Genomic DNA, 23,213 nt, shown 5'->3' on the forward strand with positions numbered 1-23,213 from the left:
TAGATCTAGAACCAACGCACGAGATGAGACGAAGCTGATGATCAGCTGCGCATCTTTTCCCGCTCCCCCCCGGTTACTGTCTTCTACATGTATATTCACTACACGTACAAGTATAACCTTCCTCCACATTGAGCTAAATTCCATTTTCGGGTCCAATTTCAGGTCGCCATTTGTTTTAGCGGGAGCTATCTGTCAGCGATCTTCGGTTTTAACAAAACTTTGGAGACTGGGATACATGAGAGTGTTGATAGCGACTTGGTAAATGTCGCGAGTTCCACGATACAGAAATGCTCTGATATTTGACAATAAGCAAATGAGATGTTCTTATAAGCATAATCCATATACATGTGCAGCTATTTCCGCTGAAGACTCGCTATATAATGAAGTTTCCAGCTTACCTATCTCGGTCTGTATTTTGCTGAGGTACGTAAGCCTCCTTGTGAAATGTGTGGTTTTTTCCGATCACGTGATGGTCCTGGGTTCGTTTGTTACCAAAGTGTTTATCCAACCAATCAGAGCGCGTGTATTATTATGTGCGAAGATCATCAAAGACGACTTATTTCATTGGCAATAGACGACTCATTTGTTTTGCTCTTCTTTCTCCTGTCTTCTTTTTCTTCCATCGCCAGACGCAAGTGAAAAGACAGTTAAAGGTGGAAACATTGAAATGACTTTTAATTGTGAGGTGCAACTTTGACAGGGAAAATTCACGAAATCCTTGTGAAAAAATTTATGACACTATCTTGCAATGACCGAAACTTTACAAGGAGATTCACGGTCTATGAAGTACGGTTTCGGAGTAACAGCCTCGCAAGATGGCGAAGTACCATAATTTGTTACAGCGTGACGTCCGCAAAGTTTGCTGAGCGGGAGATAAGGTAGGAATATTTTAATTTAAATGTTAAATACCGGTTTTCTATTTAAAATGGAATACTATAGTGGCGTGGACAGATCTGCCGTTGAAAGCACCACTACTCGGCAAAGTCAGAGGAAAGTCCCCCGCGCGGATGGTCGGCCCCAGGCCCGAGTATTCCTAACGCCGCCTCTGCTTTCAGACGATGGCTCGCCTAACCAGCGGCTTCCACCCGTCACATACCCACTGTTGTTGCTTCGCACACCCCCGAGCTCTCAAATATTTGCTTCCGATCGCGTGCACAAACCAAGAGACAACACAGTTTCATAGAGAAAATGGAAATTAGTTTTCCGCAAGAGGAATCAGACTATACATAACATAATACAGAAATAATTCGGTTTCATATATATATCGTCAAGTTTACGAAGAACCGTCTTAAGCAAACAGGATGAGTCAAAATGAAAGACTCATACAATGAACTATATAGGTTATGTGTGTAAGAAAGCTAGACTGGAATAAGAGATATTTAAAGGATCTGTACGTTTCATAACTGGCGCTTGAATTGAGTTTGGTCTGCCAGTACTGGTGAAAACAATCTGTCAATCTTGTGACCCCGTCAGTTCCTCAATTACAGTGATGAAATTCTGCTGCTCCAGGGACAGATGTGGTAGAGGACGTGGCATATGCTTCAGCCCTCACCAATCATACTGTTCGCTGTTGTCACCTATTGATGTCAGCCCTCTTCATCATTTCAAACAGTTAATGAATCCCGCTTCTTGATGACATCGTAGAGAAGTAAACCTCCACCTACTGCACTGACAACCGCGGCAGACTTGGCCATCGTCATCGAATTACCAAATTCCAGATCAGTCCTGAACCCCACCCAGTTGGGCATCTCTTCCTTGTAGATGGACACCGCGAGTCCGTAGAAGACTGCTGAAGAATGAAAAAGGACAATGTTATAGTATTTCTAAAAAAAAGTAATAATCATTGACTCCTCTGTACGGTGAGGGCGGACAAGATAGTCAAGAAATCGTTTTCTAATTAGAAAAAATATGGATGTAAGAAAACACCACATTTAATAATATTCCTATATGCAACCTATTACTATCCATAATTATAGTTAAAATTGTTTTTAATTATTGGATTCGAAGACGTGTATAAAAACGACGGAAGGGTAAGTCACACAGATTTTCTGAAATAGAATACTGGCGGGATCTATACTAAGTCATTCGCAATATAACAACCTCTTTCCCTCTCTCTTTCACACACGCACACAGAAGACAGAGAAAGAAAATGAGACATTGGACATTAACATAAACGTATACCCGAGTGTGCCTGCGTGCGTTCGTGTGTGTGTGTGTTTGGAGATAGGGGAGCGGGTGTCAAGGAGATCAGGATAGTGAGGATAGTAGAGGTGGGGAGTAAAAAAGGAGCCTCGTCACTAACCTCCTGCGAAGCTGCACAGAATGGCCGCCACTTCTAGCTCTATGTCCTTCTGCCACCATTCCACAAACAGGTAAGAAATCACCAGTAACAGGGCGATGTTGATCCCCAACATGCCAAAGATGCCACACGCCTGAACTTTCATATACCATTCTGAAACAAAGCAAGTGTCTTCTGAATAGGCAAATCTGTCGCATTAGAGAAATCACAAAATGACTGAGTAGCGTGTCACAGCCATTTGACAGGAAAGACAATGTTTGTTTCTTCCATGAGTTTGTAAGTAGTAGACAAACAATATTCTCAATGCAAAAAAATAAAAAAATAAAATAAATAAAAATAAAATAATGATTATTAACATAAAGAGATTTATCAGGCACACTTTTTTTGTCTTTTTAATTTTGAGACCAGATAATAGATTTTACCATGCTCCATATTTACTATATTAGGAAACAATTTTCAAGTAAAAACTTTGTCAAACTTGGTCAAGCGTTCGTCCTTTTTTGTGTGATTAAGAAAAGCTTTTCACACACACATACAAAACATTTGCATAAGTTATGTCTGTATATGTGTAAACAAATGGTGACAAGAGGAAGAGAAAAAGACTGCATTCGAAGGAAGACCTTGACTTGTGTGTTTGGAAAGTACTTCCACCACGCGATGATTTCTTTCTGTGTATGTAATGGAATAACGAAGACAGAGGGAGCTAGAGACCCCGGAGGTATATGTGACTAGGCCTGAACTCATACCCTTTTGATGACAAACGCTTCACCGTTTCCAGTTCTGGAGGAAGCGTGGCTGTTCTTACAAGAAATGGACCAACAACCCTGTCAGGCAGACAAGAAAGAAGGAAATGAAGCTGCCCTGTTCTCACCACTTCGAGTGCCATCGAGAAGCGAACAGGACCCTGTGGTGGCGCAGATCCGCCACAGCCCGTAGCCCTGGTAGTTGAAGACCTTGTTGTCGATGTAGGCCCACGAGGTGGTGGAGAAGGCGAACATGCTAAGGCCGTTGGCTATTAAAAGGACGAAGAAGGCGATGATCTCAACGACTGAGGAATTCTTGAAGCCCCTCCTGATGCTCATGATGAGGATGTGTGCGTTGAGTCAGTTGAGTCAAACGTCAGTCCTGCAATGATATTTTTTACAGAGCCTTATCACAAGCCTTGAGTAACCCTTTAATGTTCATGATAAAACGATTAAAATTTAAACAAACATCACGACACTTCACGACACGCCCATAGATCTAGAACCAACGCACGAGATGAGACGAAGCTGATGATTGGCTGCGCATCTTGTCCCCCGTTTACTGTCTTCTACATGTATATTCACTACACGTACAGCTACAAGTATAACATTCCTCCACATTGAGCTAAATTCCATTTTCGGGTCCGATTTCAGGTCAACATTTGTTTTAGCGGAAGCTATCTGTCAGCGACCTACGGTTTGAATAAAACTTTGGAGACTGGGATACATGAGAGTGTTGATAGCGACTTGGTAAATGTCGCGAGTTCCACGATACAGAAATGCGCTATTTGACAATAAGCAAATGAGATGTTCTTATAAGCATAATCCATATACATGTGCAGCTATTTCCGTTGAAGACTCGCTATATAATGAAGTCCAGCTTACCTATCTCGGTCTGCATTTTGCTGAGGTACGTAAGCCTCCTTGAGAAATGTGTGGTTTTTCCGATCACGTGATGGTCCTGGGTTCGTTTGTTACCAAAGTGTTTATCCAACCAATCAGAGCGCGTGTATTATTATGTGCGAAGATCATCAAAGACGACTTATTTCATTGGCAATAGACGACTCATTTGTTTTGCTCTTCTTTCTCCTGTCTTCTTTTTTTTCCATCGCCAGACGCCAGTGAAAAGACAGTTAAAGGTGGAAACATTGAAATGACTTTTAATTGTGAGGTGCAACTTTGACAGGGAAAATTCACGAAATCCTTGTGAAAAAAATTATGACACTATCTTGCAATGACCGAAACTTTACAAGGAGATTCACGGTCTATGAAGTACGGTTTCGGAGTAACAGCCTCGCAAGATGGCGAAGTACCATAATTTGTTACAGCGTGACGTCCGCAAAGTTGGCTGAGCGGGAGATAAGGTAGGAATATTTTAATTTAAATGTTAAATACCGGTTTTCTATTTAAAATGGAATACTATAGTGGCGTGGACAGATCTGCCGTTGAAAGCATCACTACTCGGCAAAGTCAGAGGAAAGTTCCCCCCCCCCCCACTTTTTTTTCCCGGCGTTCTTTGTCGGTGACGACACCATCATCGACACGCGTCCTGTTTTCGCCCCCGAAACGTCTGGTCACCTTAGCCGAGGTCATCTTTATGACTTATTACTAGCTGTGGTAAACAAGTTGTGACAAAAAATGACGTTCAGAAAACACTACTAAGTTCTAATTAAGCAAATCATTAGTCCCATGTCTTCATGTTAAACCCGACAATAACAACAAGCAGTTTATTAACTTATCGTCACCATATTATTTCGCTTTAAGAAAAAGCCGCTACTGTCACAAACGGTTACGAACAATTAAAACAGTAAATTCGTGCGTTATTTCGCGAAATACATCCAGCCTATCTAACTGTATATAATCAGTGCATCCGGCATCATATCAATTAATAGGGATATTGATACACCTACTCCATGTACCCGGCCCGCGCGGATGGTTGGCCCCAGGCCCCGCGTGGTCCTAACGCCGCCTCTGCTTTCAGACGATGGCTCGCCTAACCAGCGGCTTCTACCCGTAACATACCCACTGTTGTTGCTTCGCACACCCGCGAGCTCTCAAATATTTGCTTCCGATCGCGTGCACAAACCAAGAGACAACACAGTTTCATAGAGAAAATGGAAATTAGTATTTCCGCAAGAGGAATCAGACTATACATAACATAATACAGAAATAATTCGGTTTCATATATATATCGTCAAGTTTACGAAGAACCGTCTTAAGCAAACAGGATGAGTCAACAATGAAAGACTCATACATAAACACATGTTGGATCCCCGTCTTTCATGGTCATCAGTTCACTAGATTTTTTAGTTTTTCTTTCATAAAAAAAATTCACACGTCCCTCGGATGTAAGTTTTTGTTGAGCTCCGCACACGGCTGAGGAAAATAGCAGTCACTCGGGACTAACAGCCTCTGTGAACGGTAGTGAACAGTGAGTCCATCATGGCGTACTACTATCACCAATGAGTTTAACTACTCTTGACATCAGTTCTCGCCTTCTGCTGCCCCTCATCAGTTGCTCCAAACAATGAACTATATAGGTTATGTGTGTAAGAAAGCTAGACTGGAATAAGAGAGATTTAACGGATCTGTACGTTTCATAACTGGCGCTTGAATTGAGTTTGGTCTGCCAGTACTGGTGAAAACAATCTGTCAATCTCTAACCCTAACCCCGTCACTTCCTCAATTACAGTGATGAAAATTCTGCTGCTCCAGGGACAGATATGGTAGAGGACGTGGCATATGCTTCAGCCCTCACCAATCATACTGTTTGCTGTTCATCACCTACTATCACCTGTTCATCACCTATTGTCACCTGTTCATCATTTCCATCAGTTACCGATCCCCGCTTCATGATGACATCGACGAGAAGTAAACCTCCACCTACTGCACTGACACCCGCGGCAGACTTGGCCATCGTCAACGAATTACCAAATTCCAGATCAGTCGAGATCGCCACCCAGTTGGGCATCTCTTTCTTGTAGATGGACACCGCGAGTCCGTAGAAAATTGCTGAAGAATGAAAAAGGACAATGTTATAGTATTTCTAAAAAAAAGTAATAATCATTGACTCTGTACGGTGAGGGCCGACAAGATAGTCAAGAAATCGTTTTCTAATTAGAAAAAAATATGGATGTAACAAAACACCACATTTATTAATATCCCTATATGCAACCTATTACTATCCATAGTTATAGTTAAAATTGTTTTTAATTATTGGATTCGAAGACGTGTATAAAAACGACGGAAGGAGTAAGTCACACAGATTTTAAGAAATAGAATACTGGCGGGATCTATAGCATGTCATTCGCAATATAACAACCTCTTCCCCTCTCTCTTTCACACACGCACACAGAAGACACAGAAAGAAAATGAGACATAGGACATTAACATAAAGGTATACCCGAGTGTGCGTGCGTTCGTGTGTGTGTGTGTTTGGGGATAGGGGAGCGGGTGTCAAGGAGATCAGGATAGTGAGGATAGTAGAGGTGGGGGGTAAAAAAGGAGCCCGTCACTAACCTCCTGCGAAGCTGCACAGAATGGCCGCCACTTCTAGTTCTATGTCCTTCTCCCACCATTCCACAAACAGGTAAGAAATCACCAGTAACAGGGCGATGTTGATCCCCAACATGCCAAAGATGCCAAAGGCCTGAACTTTCATATACCATTCTGAAACAAAGTGTCTTCTGAACAGGCAAATCTGTCGCATTAGAGAAATCACAAAATGACTGAGTAGCGTGTCACAGCCATTTGACAGGAAAGACAATGTTTGTTTCTTCCATGAGTGTGTAAGTAGTAGACAAACAATATTCTTAATGCAAAAAAATAAATAAATAAAGCAATAAAATAAAATAAACTAATGACTATTAAACATAAAGAGGTTTATCTTGCACACTTTTTTTGTCTTTTTAATTTTGAGACCAGATAATAGATTTTACCATGCTCCATATTTACTATATTAGGAAACAATTTTCAAGTAAAAACTTTGTCAGACTTGGTCAAGCGTTCGTCCTTTTTTGTGTGATTAAGAAAAGCTTTTCACACACCCACACATACAAAACATTTGCATAAGTTATGTCTGTATATGTGTAAACAAATAGTGACAAGAGGAAGAGAAAAAGACTGCATTCGAAGGAAGACCTTGACTTGTGTGTTTCGAAAGTACTTCCACCACGCGATGATTTCTTTCTGTGTATGTAATGGAATAACGAAGACAGAGGGAGCTAGAGACCCCGGAGATATGTGATTAGGCCTGAACTTACACCTTTTTGATGACAAACGCTTCACCGTTTCCAGTTCTGGAGGAAGCGTGGCTGTTCTTACAAGAAATGGACCAACAACCCTGTCAGGCAGACAAGAAAGAAGGAAATGAAGCTGCCCTGTTCTCACCACTTCGAGTGCCATCGAGAAGCGAACAGGACCCTGTGGTGGCGCAGATCCGCCACAGCCCGTAGCCCTGGTAGTTGATGAACTTGTGGTTGATGTAGGCCCACGAGGTGGTGGAGAAGGCGAACATGCTAAGGCCGTTGGCTATTAAAAGGACGAAGAAGGCGATGATCACAACGACTGAGGAATTCTTGAAGCCCTTCCTGATGCTCATGATGAGGATGTGTGCGTTGAGTCAGTTGAGTCAAACGTCAGTCCTGCAATGAGATTTTTTACAGAGCCTTATCACAAGCCTTGAGAATACCTTTAATGGTCACGATAAAACGATTAAAATTTAAACAAACATCACGACACTACACGACACGCCCATAGATCTAGAACCAACGCACGAGATGAGACGAAGCTGATGATTGGCTGCGCATCGTGTCCCCGTTTACAGTCTTCTACATGTATATTCACTGCACGTACAGCTACAAGTATAACCTTCCTCCACATTGAGCTAAATTCCACTTTTGGGTCCAATTTCAGGTTGCCATTTGTTTTAGCTGGAGCTATCAGTCAGCGACCTACGGTTTGAACAAAACTTTGGAGACTGGGATACATGAGAGTGTTGATAGCGACTTGGTAAATGTCGCGAGTTCCACGATACAGAAATGCGCTAATATTTGACAATAAGCAAATAAGATGTTCTTATAAGCATAATCCATATACATGTGCAACTATTTCCGTTGAAGACTCGCTATATAATGAAGTCCAGCTTACCTATCTCGGTCTGTATTTTGCTGAGGTACGTAAGCCTCCTTGAGAAATTTGTTTTTTCCCATCACGTGATGGTCCTGGGTTCGTTTGTTACCAAAGTGTTTATCCAACCAATCAGAGCGCGTGTATTATTATGTGCGAAGATCATCAAAGACGACTTATTTCATTGGCAATAGACGACTCATTTGTTTTGCTCTAATTTCTCCTGTCTTCTTTTTCTTCCTTCATCTTTGGACATTATCATTCTGTTCTTTCTTCAGTTTATACAAGAACAAAAGAATCAGATGTAGAGAACCATGGCTATATAGATAGACTAGACTTTTTAAACCGATATTTCAGAAGTCAGATCAAGATGACCATGTATTACCGTAACACATACTTCTCTTGTATATTTGTCCTGATTATAGCACTGCTGGAAAAACCCCTTTTTTATTTAACCTGAGAGTAGAAGATTCCATAAAACAACTGAACTTTGCAATCAAAATAGTTCTGCTCGGTTTTCTTGGCTGTTTATTTGTTTCTGTATGAAAAGTAATTTTATCATCGAGTACTTTCTCGAGGAAAAGGGTATAGTCAGAATGAATACATTCGATTTTCTGTAGTTTTTTTTTTTTTTTTTAGATTTCAAAGTATTATGTCGTTTTAGTTGTAAATTTGACGCCTCACCCTCTAACCCCCAAATATATACGCTTTATTGGGAATTCGTACTAGTTTGGCCAGTCATGTAACTTTAACTCATCAGTGGTTTTTGAATTGGGAGGTAACTTAACCACCCGGTTCTCTGTCCAAGACAAGGCGGTTTTACCAGGGATAGAATGACACTCTTCATGGAATATAAGCCCAAAGCACCTGTGCATGTCTACCTATTGGTGTCATCAACATTCTAGTTCACTTACAGACTGGCACACGATGTGTCAAAAACACACAGGGTTCATAAAGTTTGTGTCTCTTGACCAGAGGCATAAACCATGTTTATTCTGGTGTGAGATGATATCTTACCTAAAGAAGGAGGCACAGTTTCAAATGAATTGCAACCATAATTCGACTGAAACAATGTTTGTTTGTGTCCCTGGGCTGGTGTGTTTGTCTTTTTGGTATGGTACTGCCGCCAAACTTGATTGAAAAGCAGAAAAAGTAGTTTTACTGCCCGTACAGATAATCAAAAACACAATGACAGTCTTCTTGTAGTCACAAAAGCTGCTTTTACATGAGATGACCAACACACAATGCCTTACGTATCTGTATGCCTACGTACATCTGCCATGACCTATTGCGATATGAAAGACTAATTGTTACTGTGCTCCACCTACTGATTTATTTGCTTCATCTACAAACATACCAGATTCACTTAATTTGTATGGTTGCGTGTGCTTCTCTCCCTCTGTGTGTGTTTGTGAAGGCAATAGAAGAAAAGCTGCCAGCTAAGTAGCCCCAAAACACGAACAAAGAGAACAAAGCAGACAGCACCCGGTACCCATATAGTGTGTCGTAGGGCACGGCCCTGGCGAGCAGCCAGTGTTCCAAGAAATCAAGAGCTGGAGCTGGGTGGAAGAGCCGGGTGGACGGGTGTCAGGTTTGGTTTCTTTACACAAGGACACGAAGCAGTGCAGCACGCAGGCCTTGCATGTGTCTCTCCAAAAAGGCTTTTCATCCACAGTGAATACAGCTGTGAGTGTTTTGATATGGCAACCAAAGGCAGGCTAGGAATGAAAATAGTAAAAGGTCGACTGCAAGAAAGAATAAGCTAAAATATAACCTGGGCGTCCTGGGTAACGAAATGACATACTTAAAGACCTATATGAGACTGGAAGATATACATAAAGAAGGGAGGGAAGAAAAGCAGGTATAATCATGTCCTTCAAGTGCTTTTAAAACGTCCACGAGTGGCTGTCTGGTTTTGTTCACGTGGTAAATTTAATTTTTACTCATCTGAAACTTTGTCCTTGGCTTTTAAATATGAATCACAGTTGTGCTGTCAAAAGGATCGAGAAATTTGTGATATACACGTATCTGGTTAGGGTTTAAAAATAAAAATGTGCTCAAAAAGAATTTATTTTTTCAGAAACGTTCCTAAATATCACCGCTGAAGGGATACGGAAACTTGTCAACCACAAAATTTGAACTAATAACGATCGAGGCAGAAAGAGTGAAAAACTGTGTAATACTCGTTGTACACAAATCTCTGTGCAAGTCATCTGCATTCCAGATTATCCTCACTCACTCCCAGCCTTGTTCAAGCATACAAAACAAACATCTGTCAGTAGCAACCACAACCGGTGGTCCTCTGCTGAAGTCCTAATATCGTTCTCCTTTCTTCCTGCGCGACGCTATTTTTTTCACGAAGGACATATCAACTATTTATAGCCCCTGGCTGCTCCCCTCTCCCTCCACACAATCACTTCCTCAGCAAAGGATCAAGGCCGCTTGCTTTCAAATGTCTGTGATGTATAAGTAGTTCGTAAACAACTTTAAGTAAAGAAGAGATTAGAGATACAAACTTGAAAATGTGTAAGTTGTATGCACATGAAGTACTGTATTGCGCTGTACATGTTTACGTGGAAGGGAGGTTCGGGGGGAGGAACAACCCAGTAGGAATTAAGGTTTCAGCGTCTCTGAATATGGCTCGTGTTGATCTATTATACATCCTACTACTACTACGTTGCCGTGAAATTCAGACGAAAATTTTATAAGGCGAGATAGAAAGTATCGATATTGTTTACAACAGAGGTATTTTTATTGATATCTCGGGTCGGGGTCGACATGGAATTACCGCGAGGCCAGTAAATGCATGATCGATGATGGAGCTGTCTCCATGCAGATTTTCTACTGGAAGGGTTGATCGAACGGCATCGACCCGTAGTGCTAGTCTCACTTTGAACGTCAGGGACACGTACAGGTAACTCGATTAAATACTGCATGAAGCGTAAGCTCAAGGATCCTCCCATGCAGCTGCAGGCAAACATGCAGGCAGTCAACACACAGGTGTAGGTAGTAACGGATAAATTAAATTATATACCAATCGATGAGCAAAAGAATAATATTACTGATACAACACTTTGGTGTAACGCGCTAAAGCAGAACAAGAAAGAAATATAGTAACACAGTTTGCAAAATGCAAACAGAAATAAGGGGCACGAAGGGATCGAGGAAGGTATTTATGGAACAGGTAAAAATACAACACGCGCCCACAAATATTCTTTGCCTCTAATTTACAAATTTCTGCAAACATCACTATCTTTGTTGAGTATACCACTATATACAACGCGCGCACACACATAGAAACCCGGAGACAACAAAATCTGTTCAATGGTCATTTCGCCTCACAGCAACACTCAGTTCGTCCTAGCTATGTCCATTTTGTCCGCAAACTGAAAAGTCAAATCGTCCCAAGCCCAAAAGAAGAATCGATCACCAATGAAACAATTAAGTAGTTATTAAATTCAAATGTTCAAAAGAACCACACGTTTGAACACGATTACAGATATGCGAGGTCAACTGCCTATTTTAAACAATAAAAATACTTGTCGCTGACAGGCATTAAATTGTATTTTGTGTTATAAACTTGCGAATGTGCATTTCACGGTTGACTTTGCATGCGTGGTTTATATTAACTATGTTAATTGGTAATTAAGTTTGTAAGAATATTGTCAAGTAGTTCATATGCCTTGAACTCTATTCACTCTTGTAATGGCAATATCGAAACATTTTATTTATTGACTATAAGGAGATTTTTAGCCATAACATCATATAATAACAACCACACAAGAACAATTAATATCTCATCATACAATAACAATCACAACGATCGGCTTTGGGTTCGGGGTGGGGCGAGTTTCATATGGTGACGGTGAACGACGACATTCAAAAGCTTGCCTCCTCAGTATACTCATGCACACCGACACGAGCACACGCAAATCCACACACACACAGCCATGATCAGGAACTCACAACACACACAAGGCACTTACAATACACACACACACGTACTTACAAACTTACACACACACGTACTTACAAACTTACACACACACGTACTTGCACAAACTCACACACACACAAAATCCCGGAAGCAACAACCAGCCTGCGGCCATCAGGGAGGCTACTACTAAGTCCTGCAGCTGTTTGCGAGCCAACATCAGGTTTTGTCATTTCTTTCCAGAAACTAAATTTTTTACAGTGGTATTTTTGCACCAGGTTTTGTTGTCATCTGTAAATAATTCCAACAAGTAGCCTGATGAACTCATATCAAGCTTTATTATTATCGTTGCGGCGTTTGACGTGTCTGCCTGTAGTACGGAAGTGATGGATTGATTCCAGACTTGATGCTTGTATGAACAGCGAGATTTAATTGTTAGGCTAGTTTATTGAGATTATTAAAAGCAGAAATACTTGCACTTGTGTAGAGAAATCCAAACTAAGTTTACTAACCAAACTAAGTGGTTGCGCAATGCCAGTTTATATATAGTATTCAAAACTAAAATAGAACTAACCGTCAGAGCCAGTGCTAGTTCGGCAGTTGCAACATGCTGTGCATCACTGCTGTAATCGACTTTTTGCTTCTCGAGGATTTGTTTTTAGTTTGTATATAAATAAGACTGCAATAGCACGACTCGCAAAATCTGCTATCAACAGCATTTTAAGTAATATGCTGCTAGTGTAGTTTCTAAGCATTAGAATGAACCGAACTAAGATAGACGGAGCTAGGAGTTCTAAACTGTTATAACATAACATTACTGGTTGTTCAGGTAATTAGATAGACAGGTAACCACACAACATGTCTTCGTTATTTTTAATGTACTTAAATTGATGGGATGCTTTGGTCCAGATTGTGGTATTGTGCAACGTATTAATTTCAGTCTCTATCTTATTTTCCAGTTTATATTTTCTTCTGTGATTGGTAATTCTTCATAATGACCTCATCCTATCATGGACCGACTGTGCAGCACAGCCAACAGGAGAATGTATCTCAAAAGTAGAGCTGCGACTTGAATGCCGAAATCTTCTCAACAAAGATGTCATGTCAAAATCTGACCCCTGTGCAGTTTTGTACATGGCTCGGCGAAATGGACAGCTTGAGGAAGTATGATTTAAAGATTGTTCACTAGAAATCTTAGTTTTGAGATACAAGGATAAAAGTCTATCATGAGTAAATGAAAATTTAATGTTTTTGCTTAATATGTATTTTATTTTGACTGTCTGTGGTAAAGCGACAATCATATTACAACCTCAAGCAATTATTGTAAAATACCCTTCATTCTGTTTAGATAAACTTTACACTGATGTAATATAATTTTGTTTCACAGTTTGGTCGAACAGAAAATGTGAAGAACTCCCTGGATCCCAAGTTTGCCAAGTTCTTCACAGTGCCTTATTACTTTGAAGAAGTTCAGAAAGTGAAAATAGCTGTGTTGACCTTGATAACACAACTCCATCTCTTTCGGATGATGATTTTCTTGGACAGATCGAATGTACTCTGGGTGAGGTAGGACTGGATTTTGTGGTTTTTTATAAATAGTAATAACTTGATTTTTTTTTAAATAGTGCCATACCCCACCAAAGCAAAGCTCACTGTGTATTACAAAAAAACCTCCCATTAAGCAACCTCAAATGCAGACTGACCACATAAGAGTAACATCAACATACAACAAAACTCAGAAGCATCAACAGATACACACATATACAGATGTTAAACATCTCTCACATATACACTCACATAATTATGCACACATATGTGGTGTCTATTTATTGGCTTTGTCAGTGATAGAAACAGACTTCCCAACTGAAACCATTGATACACATTTATGTAGCTCCACATTTCCTACTTCACAATCATTGAAAACTTCTGCAGAAGATTGATGATAGTGGATAATTCTGTGGAATAGTAACAAAAGCCATGATGGTGCAGTCCATCTGTTCTGACCACACCATCCTGTAAATAAAAGAGTGATCCACCTCTCTCCTTCATATGTGTGTGTGTCTTGAATCCTTGTTTTCTTTGTTACTTCTGTTGAAAAAAGTGGACTATTTCTAGCTGTTCTCAAGCATTAAATCTTTGAGGTATGATGCAATTAATTGTCAAAAATATCCTGAAGTCTGTCCTTAATATTATTACATGAGGGAATTATATTTATATATTTCAAATTTCAGTTGGTGTCCAATAGTCCTTACACAAAACCTCTGGTGCAGAAAAATGGGGCCAAAGCAGGCAATGGCATCATTATTGTAAGTCTTCAGCAGCACTGAATTATTCCTTATTTTTCATATAATTCTTTTATGGTAACGAGGTATGCCACTTAAAAGTAGCCTGAGTCCAATAATAGCAGGCTACTTTTAAGTGATTCAATCTCCAGCTTAAGGATTCCCCCCCCCTTTTTTTTTTAACCATTCTTTTATGACAGCTCTACCTAGCCTTTTGGCTCTCATTTCTTCCAATATATAAATAAATGAAGATTCTGTTTTAGGCATCATTTGTGCTGATCACGTTCTCAGTTACTAAGGGTAAGAACTAAAGTCAGCCTGTGTATCTAGGCTCTACCTGCTATATCAGACCTTACTTGACAATTTGTTATACACATCGCTTGTGTATGTGTTTGTGTTATTCTTATTGGGTATTTTATTTATTCATCTTCCCAGTTTCCTGCTGCAAAGTTTTAAAGAGCTCAACACAATATGCTTGAATGGCTCTCTGTAAGCATTTGATGCTCATCTTATTATGCTTATTATATTTCTGAGCTTTTCATGTTGCTGGTTTGGCATTTGTGTTCACTCTGCAATGAATTCACTGTGTTGCTGTGTCCTGGTTTACCTGATTAAATTTTTAAACTGGCTACAATGTCTCTTTACTCCTCTTATTTTACTTTGTCTCTGCCTAATTCTAGACTTAAGAATTTAGGTGATACTTATTTTTTTTAATTACAAAATCTTTTATAATTCCTCTCTTTTCTTTGTTTTCCATGCATTGTGTCAATGGTTTTTTTGATGTTTTATTTATTTGTTCACATTTGCCTTTCTTTTAACAGTATTTGCTGGTCTTAACTGTTGAAATGCTGCTTGCAGTTTCCATTGGAGAGATAGATGTTTTGTGTGCTTACTCATCTTTTGTTATAATACTAGGTGCGTACAGAAGAAGTAAAAGAAGGTGGTGAGAATGTTAACATTTTTTTCAAAGCCCAGAAACTTGAGAATAAGGTGAGTGCCATTCTATAATATATTGATATTTTAAATTTTTTATTCCTTTTAGTTACTGATGAAAGTAGCTCTAATGTTTCCTGTATGAGCTACACACAAATAAATTAAACTAAAATTCATAATAATCAATCATTCTACTTCGTTTGTGGGGAATAGTGATATGATGGTGAATAGTGATATGGTGGGCTTCCCTTAAACATTTACTTTAGCTTTTTGTCCAAGACAGTCAGTAGTACAAGGCTTTTTCAGGACTTCCTGGGCAAGTCAGATCCATATCTTGAGATTCTCCGACCAGCCAAAGATGGGAGCTGGCAGATTGTATACCGATCAGAGGTTTGTTCTTTGGTATCTGCAGATTACTCGGTTCATCAGTAATGTAATATGCTGCTTATAAAATGTGTATGTCATGGATATATGCCATAATGCATTATGTGTGTATGCACATATACATTATGTATCATTGCTTGCTCCTGCCCTGACTATTTCTCTGAACTTCTCTTTTGTCCTGGCCAGACAACTATGCTCTTATTACAGTTACCAGAACAAAAGGATATGGTCACAGGATTTTTAGCTATTGTGCAGCAAAACAATGGAAGTCTCCCTTTCCATATTCACCACCTACCTGCTATTGAATCCTTTAAATGTGCACTGAAAACGTACCTCTTCCTTAAGCATTACTCCTAACAACAGTCCACACAATTATAGTCCTTTGTCACACCTTTCCCCACTTTTCCACTTGTCGCTGCTTCCCTAGTCATCTTCCTTTGCAAAATCATGATACTCTCAGTCCATGTTATTTGGTTCCTCTTTGTGTTTTCTGTATACGTCTTTTATTTGTTATCACTACTGTTGTTTATCCTTCTGTTGTTCATATGTTATTTGTTTTTCTGTTTTTGTTTTTCCAGGTTGTAAAGAATAATCTGAATCCTAGTTGGCGTCCAGTCAGCCTGTCAGTCAATTCTCTCTGTGGTGGCGACTATAAGCAGACCATCAAGGTAAGTGTATCAGAGTGCTGGTGTCTGTGATGTTCACTGGTAATTATGCCATAGATGACCAACAAAAATCTGGCAGATCATTTCAAATCTTGCATGTGCTTACTCACTTTTCAAAACATTGTATCATTGCTTTTGTTGTTTTGTCTCATCATTTCAGCTGGATATTTATGACTGGGACAACGATGGTTCTCATGACCTTATTGGAGGCTGCACAACTACTCTTGAAGAGTTGACCAAAGCAGCATCAAAAGAGGTAGGAGCAATCAAGTGTGTGAAAAAGTATCAAAAGGTTTCAGGAAATAATGGTATGAGAAATGTTGTGTATACTAATATCTGTGGGTTGCTCACACATATGTTTATTTGTCAAGGCTTATAAATAGAAAACAAGAAAAGAGTATTCAAGTAGTTTTATGTAAAATGTCTACAAATCAGAAGGACAGACTGCATCTGAATCTTTGTTCAGAATTAGTACACATAGTTTATTTGTTTCCTTTGGGAGGTGCTGGAAGATTACAATAAAGATTTTTTTGTGAAAGCCTCCTTACTTCAAACGTGTGGATAGCCAGCTATTGTTTACTGTTGATGCCATTATCGCTGTCTCTGTTCAAGGTGACATGGTCTGTGATCAACCCCACAAAGCAAGCCAAGAAAAAAAGCTACAAAAACTCTGGAATGCTTTCAGTTACTTCTTGCAAGGTTTGTTCTGGAAATTAGTCAAATTATTTTTATGAACATGAGTTCATTGTATTATTGCTGAAAACTTATTCCCTATTTCCAGTGGTTTTTAAGTTTCCTTCTTTTTTTTTTTTGTAGCTGATTTAGACTTAATGTGTCCACATCATCAATATACTGTATATAAAAACTTACGTATAAATTTTGTTGAAAACTAATATTTGTGTACAGATTGTGAAAGAACACACCTTTCTGGAATATATCTTTGGTGGCATGCAGATCAACTTTACAGTAAGTTCTTCAGAAGTTCATAAATCTTTTTGGTAGAAGTTTGTGGTTGTAAACTTTTCCATTTGTAGGTATTTCATAATCAAAATATTATATATATATATTTTTTAAGATATTGCATAAACCAGAAAGAAAAACATTGTACCAATCCCTGTAAATTGTGGGTAAGATCTGTCAGCCGTTTTGCTTGAAGTTACATAATGCAGACAGACTTACAAAGATGAAGACTGTGATTGGTTCATCTAGAAGTTTTATTTATTTTTCATCAGGTAGGAATTGACTTTACTGCTTCTAATGGGAACCCAATGCAGCCAACCTCACTGCACTACATCAACCCATATCAACCCAATGAGTACATGCAAGCAATAAAAGCTGTTGGAGAAGTTTGTCAGGACTATGACACGTGAGTTCGTTTACAGTGGGCCAAAAAAAGTGATCTTTTTATTGAACCTCAAAGTATCCGCATGTTCGGTGTCATGTTCCAAGGGAGATAATCTCCCGGGCATGTGTACAAAGGCTACCTCAGAGCTTGAAATGGCAGTATATGAAGCATATTCATATGTATATCAGTGATTCAGGTACAATTACTAAATGCAAAACAACACTTATGCACAGATGAGACAAAATGTGGTAAGTAAGACTCAGAAACCCTATATTGATAAAGACTTCTTAATCAGTTTTTCATTAACTCCCTGAGGGGAGACTTAATAATTTCAGGTCGCTTCGTGCATGACTATAGAGAAAGAAATGCATTGTGAACAACAGTATTTGATATATTTCTTTTGTTGCTTCAAAAGACAGTTTTGAAATTGTGATTTTTTTACTTTTTTTTTTTTTATTTATGTTCAGTGACAAGATGTTCCCTGCTCTTGGGTTTGGGGCCAGAATTCCACCTTCAGCACAAGTATATCATGAGTTTGCAATTAACTTCAATGCTCAAAACCCATTTTGTGCAGGTATGTAGTATGTCTTATTTTACATAATAAACAAAATTGTTGTTATCAGTCCCCACCAACCATTCCTCATGAGTGTTATCATTTACCTGGTCAAAATTTCAGGTATTGATGGCGTGCTTCAGGCATACACTAATTGCATCCGTCATGTGCAACTGTATGGGCCAACCAATGTTTCACCTATAATCAACCATGTAGCAAGATTTGCTGCAGCTGCCCAGCAGGAAGAGTCAGCAAAAGGAGCTCATGTTAGGGGTTATCATTTTTATTGTTATCAATACATTGTTGTAGTTTTTGTCTCACGTAAATTTTTGTTATTAATTTTAATCTTATCCTTTTAAATACATTGTAGTCTCGATAAGTATGAAGCAATTTTATAGTGATCAAGTTGATAGATCTTTATGTCAGAACAATTTTCTTTAATATGCTAATATTTGTGTCATTAAAGAAAGATGGGCTTTTTAGCAATATCTGAAAAAAATGAGATGGTAAGAGCTTAGTGTATAAATCTATAAATAAATATTTTATAAATCTTCAAGTCTAGCGTATAAATGTATGAATCAGCACTGTATCTACAAAGCAAACTGGAATATTTCATGTATCATGTTTTAGGCCTACTTCATCCTTCTCCTGCTGACAGACGGTGTACTGAGTGATATGGGGGAAACAAAAACGTCTATTGTGAAAGCCTCCCATCTTCCTATGTCTCTCATAATTGTTGGGGTGGGCAATGCAGACTTTGCTGCCATGAATGAGCTTGATGGTGATAATGGTGTGCTCAAGGCTCCATCTGGTGAACCTGTTAAGCGTGATATCGTCCAATTTGTTCCCTTCAGGGAATTCAAGCAGGTAGCGGTACGCATTTTTTCTCCCCATTTAGTGTTTTTAACCTTTGTTCATGCATTTTGTGATTGTGTCTGTATGTGTGTAGGGGCTTATGCCTCTGTGTTGGTGTGTTTGTGAGAATGTTTGTGTCTGCAAGAGTCTGTGGATGTGTATGTGTGGTGGATTTCTGAGTCTTCATATTCTTGTGCCATGGTGTTTGTATATAGTGTGTTGAGGTGTTGGTGTCTGTATCTTTTGCTCTTCAAAACAGCTTGTGTGGTTGCAGTGTTCATCTGTAGAACTGGCTCGACATGTTCTGGCAGAGGTACCCAAGCAAGTTGTAGAATACTACAAGATGCGTGGGATGAAGCCTAATCCCAAGAGAGAAGCTCCTCCCAATCCTAGTGGACAAGGCATACCCGCAGGTGGAGGGGCCCCACCCCAAGCCAGTCCAATGCCACCTCAGGGGGGAGCACCACAGTTTCAGGGTCCTTACCCACATTCTCAGGGTGGAGCAACAGCTAGCCAGCCAGGGGTACCACCACCTCAATGGCAGTCTGCACCATCTGGTCAACCAGGGGCACCACCACCTCAGTGGCAGTCTGCACCATCTGGTCAATCAGGAGCACCACCACCTCAGTGGCAGTCTGCACCATCTGGTCAACCAGGAGCACCACCACCTCAGTGGCAGTCTGCACCATCTGGTCAACCAGGGGCGCCACCACCTCAGTGGCAGTCAGGACCATCTGGTCAACCAGGGGCACCACCACCTCAGTGGCAGTCTGCACCATCTGGTCAACCAGGTGCGCCACCACCTCAGTGGCAGTCAGGACCATCTGGTCAACCAGGGGCACCACCACCTCAGTGGCAGTCTGCACCATCTGGTCAACCAGGAGCACCACCACCTCAGTGGCAGTCTGCACCATCTGGTCAACCAGGGGCACCACCACCTCAGTGGCAGTCAGGACCATCTGGTCAATCAGGAGCACCACCACCTCAGTGGCAGTCTGCACCATCTGGTCAACCAGGGCACCACCACCCCAGTGGCAGCCAGCCCCACCAAAAGCTCCCTAGACATAAGCATCGGGAAACTAAAATCATTAAATTACTCTTATAGGAAATCACCAGACTAGACAATCCTTTTTGCTGATTAAATGAATGCATTGTTCATTTTGCATTATTTAGAAATGAGATTTGCTGCTGGAAGTGGAGTATTCTTTGCCTATACTATTCAGTGGTATACTGTTTCAATATTGGAAAAAATGAACAAGGACTAGAACTTAAGGGTAAAAAAAAAGCAGATCAGAAAGACAAGGAATGTAGATGAAGATTCAAGCAGCCAACATTTTGCTAATAAAAATATCATCTTTTCTGCAGTTCTAGCTGATGTGAAATTGCTTCATTTCAAGGGTAAAAGGTTTGAAAACCGTCCCCTCATTGTCATCGATGCACTTCATTCTAAAGAATTAAGAAGCAGGTCAGCTAGTACAAGGCCTATAGAGTATTTTGACCATATGCATGTAGGTCAGAACCAACATGGCACCTATCCTGCTTTGATCTTCAAAAAGTAGGACTCCCACAAGTTTGTATATGGGTTTAGTATTAAGTTCATGGTCATTGTAATAACCCTAAAGAGATTTTTCTGGGGAGCATGTGTTTCAGTCACTACTTCTCTTAACATCTGTTGGTGTTTATTATCGTTGCTATTGTATTAATAAATATAATTAAATTAATGGTCAGTGTTACATTAATGCTTGAATAAAAGACTGAACTATGACATAGATATTATAGATACTAGCCTTGTGGTGCAAGGTGCAAACGAAACTTACATTAAGGTGCATGCTTACAGTTTAAACATTCAACTCATTCAGAACATCAGGTAGTGTATATTGAATGTTAATGCTTGCCTTTGCATGGGCAACCCATCTTGATTAAATAAAAATCTTGATTGGTTTTGTTAAGATTAAAATATTTTTTATGAAATATTTATTCAATAAGAGAACATACTAAGCGGCTTTCATGTACATTTATCACAATTACCAATTATTGATTCCCAAATGCTTGTTTTTTTCACTTTTAAAGTATTTCTATTTAATTCCTAATAAGTAACTTGTGTACAGTCTATAGTTAAATGAAAGTCATGGGTAATGTAAGTAGGCAGGGGTTTACATATATTTTGCTCGTGAAGGAAAGATTTTATATCTGCAGTTTTCTTTTGTTCTGGAGTCAGAAAATCATGTTTTTAGAAATTATATATATATGTGATGGCTTGATTATAATTAATTTTGACACAAATGGTAGTGTGGGGGAGCTTTTACTCTCTTTCTCCCAACAAAAAAATTTACACTCATTAATGCACATTATATGCTTGTACAATTCTAGCCTTAACAAACTATTTTTTGCTCATGAATACATTCATTACAGTGTGGTAACTTTATAAAATCAATGAACAAATCATATATTTTAAGTTTTTTTTTTATAGTTCTGTGGATTATTTATTAGGGCTCTTTCTTCTGATAATGATGTGAAAGAGTTTTCACAATTTATATTCATAAACATTCAAATGATGACTGATATATTTTATACACTTTTTTCCATTCTGTTTATTAAAAATGTATTTTCTATGGTAAATATCTTTATTGTTTTGTCATATATGTTCAGCAGTAAATATATACACCATCTCTGGCATTTAAAAATTAAAAGCTTTAGATATTTGTTGTGACATTTAGATTCTTTTTCCTGCTTTTATATCTCCACATGTTTCTTCAAAAATCGGCCAATGTGATTTTACTCATAGCTTCATACCAGATGTGATTGCTAGGCCCTATTCATTATTATTTCAGTGACATTACAATATAAAAGATTCAAAGGATACAGTTATAAGAATTACAAGTAACACTCGCTGCTTTGTCAGTTAGCATTATCTGATCACGCCTTTCTGTCAACATTACTTACGTAATTCTGCATGTCCATTTCAAGACCCAAGAACAGTATACATTTTGTTTATTCAAGTGAATGAAGTCTTTAAGCTTTGATGTTAGTATAAAGAGAATTAATTTATTAATTGGCCACTAATATCAGCAAAGCATTTTGATGTGGACAAAAAACAGCCTTGCTAAAGATCAGGTTTGTTTAATTTATACTTTGTTGGATTTTTATATATAAAGGTTAAATAAAAGTAAATGGTATCTTTATGTTTACTTTTATATGCATATTTATGAATGTATGAATATGTGCATTATTAAGATTGTTATGCTGTTGAATTATTTGTTATTAAATGTCATTCTTTGTTACTCACTACTGCCTTAATGTTCTCAGAAGCTGAGAAAACCAAAATTTTTTTTTTATCTAAACATTTGGCCATTTATTTGGCTTTGCTTGATTTTGAAAGTATTAGGAAGCTGAGCTCATAATTTATTGATCTTTTCTTGCTACAGCAAACATCGCTAAATTTTGCTTATAAGAAGAATCAGATTTATGCAAAATACCTCAGGATTCATTTTAACATCTGACCAGTCTTTTTCTTTTAACCTACAATTTTCTTCGATCGCTTATATGTAATGATCTTTATTGTATCTTGAGGATAATTTTTAATTTTAATTGTACTGTAGTCTCTCTTGCATTTGTGATTTTATAAACTTGGTAATTTTTTATTCTATGTATTTCCTGTTATGAACTACGTAAGCATAATCATTAATGCATTTTAGGTCAATAGGCGTATTTTTTTTTTAACATCATACCAGTTTTGAGAAATAAACTTTTAATATGTCTCTCTTTAAGTGAGTTATATACGTTATTTTGCACAGTTTGACAGACAACTGAAAGCACATCCCATCAGAACCAGTGAAGCCAGAAGTTGAATTAACAATCATCAATATATAGCCCTTTCCAAGCAACCATAATTATCAGCACTGTACCCTCAAATCATGCATTGAGATATCTAAAATAATGTTTTGAATATCAAACTTTTTTTTTCCGTGCTACTTTTTCTGGTTATCTTTTTTGAAGCTACATTCTTACAATTAAATTCTCTTACAACTGAAAGGCAGAAATAGAAAAAGGAGTAAAAAGTAACAAGTGAAATTATTTTTATAAAACAATCAAG

General features: G+C 38.7%; 3 protein-coding genes across 3 annotated transcripts; 1 reads left to right on the forward strand and 2 right to left on the reverse strand.

Annotated features, from left to right (window-relative positions):
- Positions 1–1,300: 1,300 nt before the first annotated feature.
- Positions 1,301–4,034, reverse strand: LOC112576433. The gene is made up of 4 exons (XM_025258838.1): positions 3,928–4,034; positions 3,171–3,424; positions 2,303–2,452; positions 1,301–1,789 (listed from the first exon to the last, which is right to left on the reverse strand). The coding sequence occupies exons 2-4, from the start codon at positions 3,379–3,381 to the stop codon at positions 1,605–1,607; spliced, it is 546 nt and encodes a 181-aa protein (XP_025114623.1). The 5' UTR covers positions 3,382–3,424; positions 3,928–4,034; the 3' UTR covers positions 1,301–1,604.
- A 1,091-nt stretch (positions 4,035–5,125) lies between these two features.
- LOC112576429 lies at positions 5,126–8,275 on the reverse strand. The gene is made up of 4 exons (XM_025258825.1): positions 8,191–8,275; positions 7,432–7,685; positions 6,562–6,711; positions 5,126–6,054 (listed from the first exon to the last, which is right to left on the reverse strand). The coding sequence occupies exons 2-4, from the start codon at positions 7,640–7,642 to the stop codon at positions 5,804–5,806; spliced, it is 612 nt and encodes a 203-aa protein (XP_025114610.1). The 5' UTR covers positions 7,643–7,685; positions 8,191–8,275; the 3' UTR covers positions 5,126–5,803.
- A 4,806-nt stretch (positions 8,276–13,081) lies between these two features.
- On the forward strand, positions 13,082–22,882 carry LOC112577418 (copine-3-like; the record flags this gene model as incomplete). Its single annotated transcript, XM_025260481.1, is given in 15 exon segments — positions 13,082–13,267; positions 13,491–13,593; positions 13,596–13,669; positions 14,335–14,409; positions 15,301–15,375; positions 15,625–15,708; positions 16,281–16,370; positions 16,528–16,623; positions 16,980–17,066; positions 17,274–17,333; positions 17,600–17,733; positions 18,180–18,286; positions 18,389–18,531; positions 18,896–19,132; positions 19,395–22,882. Coding segments are annotated over 15 exon segments (2,382 nt in total), but the record flags the coding sequence as incomplete, so codon positions are not given.
- Between the last annotated feature and the right edge of the window lie 331 nt (positions 22,883–23,213).

This window comes from Pomacea canaliculata, linkage group LG12 (assembly GCF_003073045.1).
Source record: "Pomacea canaliculata isolate SZHN2017 linkage group LG12, ASM307304v1, whole genome shotgun sequence".
In the NCBI taxonomy this organism is placed as follows: Eukaryota; Metazoa; Mollusca; class Gastropoda; order Architaenioglossa; family Ampullariidae; genus Pomacea; species Pomacea canaliculata.